Source organism: Corella eumyota, chromosome 7 (genome assembly GCF_963082875.1).
Source record: "Corella eumyota chromosome 7, kaCorEumy4.1, whole genome shotgun sequence".
In the NCBI taxonomy this organism is placed as follows: Eukaryota; Metazoa; Chordata; class Ascidiacea; order Phlebobranchia; family Corellidae; genus Corella; species Corella eumyota.
The window spans coordinates 5,282,946-5,293,235 of NC_137496.1; the positions used below are offsets into that span (position 1 = coordinate 5,282,946).

The following is a 10,290-nucleotide window of genomic DNA, read 5'->3' on the forward strand; positions in this document are numbered from 1 at the left end:
AACAATTATTTTTTGATTTAAAACTTTTAATTTTTTTTTTTTAATTTGTATGCAATATCATTGGCCAAAAATATCACGTGACCTAATTAAACCCAAAATTAAAATTACTTCAAACTTTTATTTTACTGAAAATTTTTGCGAAATCTTTTATCTTGAATGTTAGTTAGGCTAATGCGCGTGTAATAAAATACAAAATTTCAGATTTTGAGATTTCATAAATTTTTAATAAAAGTTTCATAACTTTTTTGAATATTAATATTTTTGAAAAATATTTTATAAACACGGTAATTGGACCTGTGCGCTTTTAACACAAAAATTATTTTTCGATTTAAAATTTTTTATTTTTTTTTAAAAAATTTGTATGCAATATCATTGGCCAAAAATATCACGTGACCTAATTAAACCCAAAATAAAAATTACCTCAAACTTTTGTTTTACTGAAAATTTTCGCGAAATGTTTTATCTTGAATGTTAGTTAGGCCAATGCGCGTCTTCAAAAATACAAAATTTTAGGTTTTGAGATTTCATAAATTTTTAATAAAAGTTTCATAACTTTTATGAATATTAATATTTTCGAAAATATTATGTAAACACGGTAATCGGACCTGTGCGGTTCTAACACAACAATTATTTTTCGATTTAAAATTTTTTATTTTTTTTCAAAAAATTTGCATGCAATATCATTGGCCAAAAATATCACGTGACCTAATGAAAACCAAAATAAAAATTACCTCAGACTTTTGTTTTACTGAAAATTTTCGCGAAATGTTTGATCTTGAATGTTAGTTAGGCCAATGCGCGTCTAATAAAATACAAAATTTTAGGTTTTGAAATTTCTTAAATTTTTAAGAAAAAGTTTCATAACTTTTATGAATATTAATATTTTCGAAAAATATTTTGTAAACACGGTAATTGGACCTGTGCGGTTCTAACACAACAATTATTTTTTGATTTAAAATTTTTTATTTATTTTCAAAAAATTTGTATGCAATATCATTGGCCAAAAATATCACGTGACCTAATGAAAACCAAAATAAAAATTACCTCAAACTTTTGTTTTTCCGAAAATTTCCGCGAAATGTTATATCTTGAATGTTAGTTAGGCCAATGCGCGTATAATAAAATACAAAATTTTAGGTTTTGAGATTTTATAAATTTTTAATAAAAGTTTCATAACTTTTATGAATATTAATATTTTTGAAAAATATTTTGTAAACACGGTAATTGGACCTGTGCAGTTCTAACACAACAATTATTTTTCGTTTTAAAATTTTTTATTTTTTTAAAAAAATTTGTATGCAATATTATTTGCCAAAAGTATCACGTGACTTAATTAAATCCAAAATAAAAATTACCTCAAACTTTTGTTTTACTAAAAATTTCCGCGAAATGTTTATCTTGAATGTTAGTTAGGCCAATGCGCGTCTAATAAAATACAAAATTTTAGGTTTTGAGATTTCATAAATTTTTAATAAAAGTATCATAACTTTTATGAATATTAATATTTTCGAAAATATTATGTAAACACGGTAATTGGACCTTTGCGGTTCTAACACAACAATTATTTTTCGATTTAAAATTTTTAATTTTTTTTCAAAAAATTTGTATGCAATATCATTGGCCAAAAATATCACGTGACCTAATGAAAACCAAAATAAAAATTATCTCAAACTTTTGTTTTACTAAAAATTTTCGCGAAATGTTTAATGTTGAATGTTTGTTAGGCCAATGCGCATGTAATAAAATACAAAATTAGGTTTTGAGATTTTCATAAATTTTTTTAGGTTTTGAGATTTCATAAATTTTTAATAAAAGTTTCATAATTTTTATGAATATTAATATTTTCGAAAAATATTTTGTAAACACAGTAATTGGACCTGTGCGGTTCTAACACAACAATTATTTTTCGATTTAAAATTTTTTTATTTTTTTTTTTAAATTTGTGTGCTATCATTGGCCAAAAATATTACGTGACCTAATTAAACCCGAAATAAAAATTACCTCAAACTTTTTTTTTACTGAAAATATTCGCGAAATGTTTAATCTTGAATGTTAGTTTGGGCAATGCGCGTCTAATTAAATATAAAATTTTAAGTTTTGAGATTTTGTCAATTTTAATAAAAGTGTCATAACTTTTATGAATATTAATATTTTCGAAAAATATTATGTAATCATTATAATAAGACCTACGGTTCTAACACAACAATTATTTTTTGATTTAAAAATTTTTTTTTTTTTAATTTGTATGCAATATTATTGGCCAAAAATATCACGTGACCTAATTAAACCCAAGAAATTTTCGAAAACAATTAAAAAAACAAAAATAAAAGCATTTTTCATTTCACGTACATAGAATCGTTTGCGTGACCTTTTGACCTATCAAAACTGTATACTTAGCTCGACCAATGATCATACAAGGTTTGTATGATCATTGGCTCGATTAAAAAAATTTTTTGTCGCAAAACTTAAAATTTTATAGTTAATTAGAATTGTAATGACGTTACTAAGATTCAAGATAAAGAAAGTTTTTCAAAAAGTCTAAAGAACAAAAATTTAAGCACTTTTTTCTTTGCGTATTTATAACATAATTTTTTTTTATATTACAGGTCGTAACTATAGCTATGCGTGAAAAAAAAATGAAAAAAAAGTTATTTTCAATGGGGAAGCTGTGTTTCGAACGTTAGACTTTGCTACTTACAACGTCTAGCATTACGCGTTGAGCTACCGGACTCGATATATAAGCGTTACTTATTTATATACATATGTTTGCAAAAGACTTTCGATAATAAAAAAATATTATGATCAATTTTATTAAACAAAAATGATTTTATAAAGTTGAACAACCGATGTTGTTATGTGTTGTAATGATCAATACTGCCTGTAAAACAAAAAATATATTTAATAAAATATTACATAACGTAATTTGAAAACTTAAATTACACGCGATATATGAATAAAAACTGTATACGTAATATAAAAATGATGTAATTTTTGTTCTGTTCAATATTTTTTGAATTTTTTTTTATCTTAGGTGTTCTTTTGAGTGTTTTAACATAAATATAATCTCAAGTTAAAGTAACGACATCCAACTATTTTGAAATACTTTAAAAATAAAATTTTACTATGATTGTTTAAGCCAAACACATTTTAAAAGTTAAAGCAAACAAGCCTAACCCCTAAAAGTAATCAACAAATTAAATTTATTTAAACTTGATAAACGCAGAAATGAAGTTTTGTGATCGTCAGTAGAGATATAACAAAATTAGAGATATAACAAGACACTTTGGCGCGAAGAAATACTTTTGTAAACAGTTAATATAAATAACATGTTAAAACTATGAATTTAACTTCGTCATTTTTAGGTTGCACTTAATGAACTTCTTTTGTTAACCTTCCAACTATTTACGTGAAAGCGAGAAAAACCTAATCAAAAAGAAAAAAGAAATTACAATTTTCTTCAAGACGCTTCGTGGAACTCCCCGATTTCTGTTTTTATTTATCACGCTCGGACGGTTTTAGATGTAAATTGGTTTATCCTCGATTATATAATATTTCATGTTAATTAATATTTTACATTTTTAAATATAAATTAAATCACAATGTATGTAACAAATTTTTGTTCTTAATAAGTTATTATTTTTTGTCTTAATCAAAAAATTTAAATACAGTTAAATATTTCAAGGGGTTTAAATGTAAGGGGTTCAAGTGTAAGGGTTCAAGTGTAAGGGGTTCAAATGTATGGGGTTCAAGTGTATGAGGTTCAAATGTAAGGGGTTTATGTGTAAGGTGTTCAAATGTTAGGGGTTCAAATGTAAGAGGTTCAAATGTAAGAGGTTCAAATGTAAGGGGTTCAAGTGTAAGGGGTTCAAATCTAAGGGGTTCAAATGTGAAGGATTCAAGTGTAAGGAGTTCAAATGTGAAGGGTTTAAGTGTAAGGGGTTCATATGTAAGAGGTTCAAGCGTAAGGGGTTCAAATGTAAGGGGTTCATATGTAAGGGGTTCAAGTGTGAGGGGTTCAAGTGTAAGGGGTTTAAGTGTAAGAGGTTCAAATGTGAGGGGTTTAAGCGTAAGGGGTTCAAATGTAAAAGGTTCAAGTTTAAGGGGTTCAAGTGTAAAGGGGTTCAGATAAAGGGGTTCAGATGAAGGGGTTCAAATGTAAGGGGTTCATGTGTAAGGGGTTTAAGTGTTAAGTGTTCAGTTGAAAGGGTTCAGATAAAGGGGTTCAAATGTATGGAGTTTAAATGTAAAGAGTTCAAATGAAGGGGTTCACATGTAAGGGGTTTAAATGAAGGGGTTTAAATGTAAGGTGTTCAGATAAAAGGGGTTCAAATAACTAGCCACCATTTGATCGACTCATTTCAGAAATAAATTTTAAAATTAGTTAATTAAAGGCTAAAGTTTTAAACATTGTTGTAGTTTTTTTAATTGTTTACTTGTTGGGGCAATTTTAAGTTATAGGGGCGCCCAAATTAAAAAATAGGGAATTTCCAGACTAGAATTCTGTCAAACGCTGTAGAAAGTTGGGTATTAAATAAAATATTAAGTACTTTATCCCAAAACTATATAGTACTTCTTTTTGAAAAAGACATTATATTGTTTGTTTTTCAAATAAAATGATAGGATAGGCTAAATGAATTACTACAGATAGGCATTAAACTTTTACTAGTTAGAAATTAAAAAAGTTAATAGAATGGTCTTTTAAAACAAAATTAATTAGGTAAGTTTAAAGATTCATTTCTTTATCTAGATTTCTAATAATACATGTTGAATCAAACGTTTTGTTTTGTTACCAATACGGAGGCCATTCTGCGCGTTAAGTTCGTTAAAATACAACATTCACAGTGCGTACTATAAATAGATAGTATTGGTATCGGAAACCACTTGGCTATTATTAAAAGAAAGGAAAAAGTGTTACCAGGTTACACGTGTTGTGTGTGTAAGCGATATGTATTTAGATTTGAGTATACTAGGTCTCCGTTGGAGTTTTGTTACATTCATGTGGGTAAAGTTTACGAAAATGGTAGGGGCCAAATGCCGTCTGTATTATATTTAAATAAGTAGTTAATACGTAAGATCATCAAATATAATATTAAAACTTTGTGGCAAATTTTTTTTTTTGTAAATTTACAAAAGTTTAGAAAAGGCAAGTAAAGCGGTAATAAAAAATCAAAATTTTTTTTGTAAAGTGATAATAAAAAAAATTATAGCGCACGCTTTTCTAGGAAAAAAATTTTATGTAGGAATGCAGTATTAATTAACATAATTAAGTTATCGAAATAGCTTGAGTTATATTTTAAATCGGTTAAGTGAACGAACCTAAAAACAAAACTAGAGATTTGGGTTAACCCACCTTCAAAAAAACACTTCCTGTTTAACGATGGCTTAGATAACAGGACTATATGTATAAAAGTTAAGCTGAATATTGAAGGTAAAATCCTACATGCGTAGGTTAGGTCAGTGAGTTAAGTTTTTGGCAAAGCCGTGGCTTATAAAAACACTTTTAGAAATTAAGTTGGATTATACGTGCCCTTTTAAAAAAAGCAACATCAACTGCCTTGCTTGGTACGCATTGAAAGGTTTAAAACCATTTTAGCATATTATTTATCAAACTTATATTTGCAAATAAATGCAAAGAAATTGGATATTTCGACTCAGTCACTTGGCTATGTCAGCGCTATCATACGTTTGAATATAATAGATGAAACCAATTAATATTTACTTAACGATAAAAAAGTTCATTTAATGACCTTTTGAAACGAGTTTTGTTACAATAAATGTTGAACATTATGTTTTGTTTGAGAGAGGCATTCTACGCGTTAAGTTAGTTAGAATATAACATTTACGGTACTTGTAAATAGCTAAGGTATTGGTATCGGAAACCTCTTGACTTTTTTAAGGGAAAGAAAATTCCCGATCTCAGGTTACATGTGTTGTCTGCGTAAGCGATATATATTTAAATTTAAATATATTATGTGACGGTACTTGATGAAAGTTTTGTTATATTCATATAGTTGAAAATTCACAGAAATGGTATGGGTCATATGCCGTTTGTGTTATATTTAAATGGGTAGTTATTTACTCAAGACTATTAATTGTAAATTTACGAAAGTTAAGTAAAGGCCGGTATAGGTATAACAAAAAAAATAAACTATAGTGTACGTTTTGCTAGACAATACCTTTTTTTATAAAAAAAAATGCAGAATTGGAAAATAGATTTAAGTTATCGAAATAGCCTAAGTTGTAATTTAAAGCGGCAAAGTTAACGAATCTCGCAACAAAGCTAGACATTCGAACTAATTCAAGCTACCGAAATACCATCAATTAAGCTATCTTTGCATTTTGATTATAAATAGCAACATTAACTGCCATGCTTACTGTAACGTATTAAAATATAGTTTGAAATATTTCATAACTATTTTTAAATGTTTGCAATGGTTTTAAAGACATTAATATCGCAAAAGTAAAATTGAAAAATGATACGTAGAAGTCTCGTTAACTATATTGTATTGATGTATTTTGTAGCATAAAACTTTAAATAAAAATGAGTTCATCTTCTGAGTTGAAAAATTTTCTAATCCTGAAAATAACGGTAAGTTTAGCCAAAGCATTGTTCGATCTTGTTTATTTATCTTATTATTTTGCCTTAGTATTGTGCAAACTTATCAAAAAACTTATCCGTTTTGCTATAATTGCTTAACATGTAAGTAACCGGGCTTATTCTGTAGCCCAATACTAAACTTGTTTATAAACATTTGACAATATATGACAACAATAGACTTTAAATTGACATACACAATTCAAACCAACCTTTAAAAGATCTAAAACCATCATAACATATAATTAATCAAACTTATTTTTTTAATATTTTAGGTTTAACATATTTACTTATAAGTTTTACAACGTGCGTTTCAGAATACCGAAAGCCGCCCGGTCATTGAAAACGATGCAAGAAATTTAGACACAACAGCTAAGTCACTTGGCTATGACAGCGCTATCATACGCTTGGATACAATAGATGATGCCAATCAATATTTACTCAATGGTAAGTTGTAAACATTTCTACATTAAGTATAACGGTCATTACTTTTGAACATATTTGTTAAAATGTTTTTAAATTAATTATTTTATAACAACTTGGTCAACCGTTAAAAGAGCTTTTATTTTTAAGATTATGGTTATATTAACATGTGTTTGTAACTTGACATTTAGTTGTACGAAATGTACCAGAGGACACTTACAGTCATTGGACCGAGTTCTGTTGTGTTATTTTAATTGACGAGAATGTTCAAAAAAAGCAACTGTCGCATTCAGAAGAGGGGATAATGGAAAACTTCACCAATCCTTTGAATGGAAACAACTGTCCTGCTTTAGCGATAACACCAAAGCTTTTTATTATTCATGTATGTTACTGTTATACTTTAAAAAATTTATATTGATGAATTATTTTTTATTACTTATTTAAGATTTATCCAAAAACAAAAAATCCATCTCCTTCCAACAAGAAAGCATCAGCGTACATAGATTACAAAGTTCCAGTTGAAGCTTACTTCTTGATTGTTTTTGATAAAGTTAGATGTAAGTGTTAAAACAATCGCAATCTATTAATAAATTTGTTAATTTTTGGTTTATATATATTTTTCTTCTACGTTTTTTGCAAACATAATTAAAACATAACTTACTAATAAGAAATATTCTAATTAGTTTTTGTCAGTAACAACCAAGAGTCAAGATTTATCAACACTCTGTGTGAAGAGTTGCAAAAAAGTGCATCTAGAAACATGCTACAGGTACATTGTAGATTGTTCCAATCTAATATAAACTCATATAAAAATACACTTTAACATTTTTTAACTTATATGTCTTTATTTATTATATATTTTTTATATTTAAACTCTAGTGAAATACAAATACAAAAGATACTTGCATTAGGTGACTTACTTGCATTGGGTAAAGATCTGTTTTAATTTATAAATTGACCAATATTTATTTGCTTTTCAGATTCTAAACCAAGTTAATTATCGCATTAATGATGAAATGAATGCTGATGATTCACAAAAAAAGTTCATGCTTCCAGTAATTTTCAGTCGAATGGTAGCTGCAATGGAAATAAGAAGTTCTAATACAAATCAAATCAAGAAAGACTTACAGCCTATTTATGTTAAAAAGGGATTTTTTGTGATTTTCAACCAACATGTAATTTGATATCTATGTAGTTTTTTAACGTTATATTTGTTAGTCTAAAGCGATAAAGATCCATCAATTGTCCGTTTTGATTGGCAAACGTTTTTACCTGTTTTGCTAATCAGTTTATGCAAAAATTATACGAACAAGTTAGATTAAAATATTAAAACAAACATTTAAAAATTTTAGGATTTTGAAACTGATGAGGATGGAGAAGTTAGAACCAACCCGGGCTCTGATAAAGACAGTGACAAACTTAAAACTACAATGGGCAAGTTAGGGTTTGAATGCCATATTAAAACAAATTTGACAGAAGAAAAGATCGAAGACGAACTGCAAGAAAGTTTGTATTAAAATTTCTTTTTTACAATAAAATAATAGGAGTATTTGTAAATTAACCTTTTAAAATTGTACTCAATTTCAGTAAAGAAAAAAATAGAGAAGGTAAGTTATGATTGTGTCGGTTGTGCTATCCTAACCCATGGAGATAACAATCATCTTGAAGTAATGAACGACTACGGCGAGCTCAGTGAACTGACTTTAAAAGATTTTACAAAACATTTTGACATCTTTGAGGGCCCAAAGCTATATATTGTAGACGTACGTTGTTTAAAGTATTAGAAGACCCTTTGTATTAAAAGACTGACAAAAAATAAATATAATTAAAAGAGAATTTTAAATCATATTAATTTTAAGAAACTTGCTATATTATTTTAATTTTTACACACGAATAACAACAATATAATTAACCACGCCCAATAAAACGCTAGTACAATATTCTTGCGCCAAGAATCAACAAAGTTCAAAAAAAAAATAAAGCCGTATTTGCTGTTAAGGCGTGTCGGGGAGATAACTATGACGATGGAGTAAAGATCAGTGGAGGTAGGGTTGAAGACCCTGACGCTCCAACAGTCATAACACCTCTTGTATCCGATGGAGAAAACGTTCCCATTGATATTAAACCCAACAATATAATCGCACGTTCAACACCATTCGGTGGGTAAACAGATGGGTAATTTTATACATCATGGGTTAATCGTTTGCATTTATTTTAAAAGCGTTATTTAAAAGGGTATAATTTAATTGAATAGTTTTTGTTGCTTAGATTGATTCTGGTTTAAACAAAAACTCGGAATTTTTTAAAGGTTATTTTGGGTATGGGAATGAGGAAGAAGGTTCAGGTTTTATTAACCAACTTTGCAAGGTTTTCGATCAACAAGACGGCAACAAAGAAATAACTGAGGTAAATGTCACATAACGATTTATTTTTTTTATAATTTTAACAGTTTTTTTAATTTATTACACTTTTTGCCAGTTTTTTAAGGCAGATATATTATAATATCAAAATATAACAAACTAAAATTATATCAGAGGCTTTTTGCAATTTGTTCTTTTTTCTAATAATTTTAATTTTTCATGAAGGTATTAACTGAGGTTAACAAGAAAGTGTCCGAACTTGAATTGAAAACTTCCGATGATGAGGATGAAGAGAACAAGAATGTAGCAAAACCTGATCGCGAGGTAAAGCAGATCCCAGCTTTCTGTACAACACTCACCAGACCAATGTTTCTTGAAAACTTCAAAAGAGCAGCAAACTAGAAGCAAATTAAGATTAAAAACAGATGCTGTAAAGTTTTTAAATCTGTAAAATCATGGATTTTTTACAAAGCAGACTTTAGATTAGAGACTTATTTAGTTTTTGTGTAAATAATTTATCATTTTGTATTACCTTCTATTTAAATGTTAAAAAAAGTCATATAAAATGGCTTTTAATTAAAAGTAAAGGACATATATCTAGTTTGAATCACTTTAAAAATCGTAAAAAAATTAACTTGACTTTTTAAGTTTTTTTCCTGATTAAGTTTAATAACATCGTTTCCATCTGCAAAATTCTGTAATTATTAACGTATTAACACATTAAAATTGTTTAATTATTAAAATTTTGTAAATTATTAAATAGAAAACTAAAATATAACGTTATGCTCAATTTTGAAATTGAAGTTTTGCTGTAAATCACAACCGAAATAATATAGTTCAATTTTCATAAACTGCGAATAAACAAGTTAATTTATTAAATTATAGATTAAATATAATAGTTATATTAATTTA

General features: G+C 27.5%; 1 protein-coding gene across 1 annotated transcript; it reads left to right on the forward strand.

The window, feature by feature from the left end:
- Positions 1-5,908: 5,908 nt before the first annotated feature.
- On the forward strand, positions 5,909-10,196 carry LOC145759663 (caspase-7-like). Its single transcript, XM_082573512.1, has 11 exons — positions 5,909-6,589; positions 6,913-7,042; positions 7,210-7,400; positions 7,464-7,575; positions 7,702-7,787; positions 7,999-8,193; positions 8,371-8,524; positions 8,606-8,781; positions 9,018-9,177; positions 9,327-9,424; positions 9,604-10,196. The coding sequence occupies exons 1-11, from the start codon at positions 6,542-6,544 to the stop codon at positions 9,778-9,780; spliced, it is 1,527 nt and encodes a 508-aa protein (XP_082429638.1). The 5' UTR covers positions 5,909-6,541; the 3' UTR covers positions 9,781-10,196.
- The last annotated feature ends 94 nt before the right edge of the window (positions 10,197-10,290 follow it).

Coding starts and splice junctions, on each gene's coding strand:
- LOC145759663 (XM_082573512.1), top strand. CDS start 6,542: ATGAGTTCATCTTCTGAGTTGAAAAATTTTCTAATCCTGAAAATAACG. Junction 7,401..7,463: donor CAAAGCTTTTTATTATTCAT/GTATGTTACTGT, acceptor TACTTATTTAAG/ATTTATCCAAAAACAAAAAA. Junction 9,425..9,603: donor GCAACAAAGAAATAACTGAG/GTAAATGTCACA, acceptor TTTTTCATGAAG/GTATTAACTGAGGTTAACAA.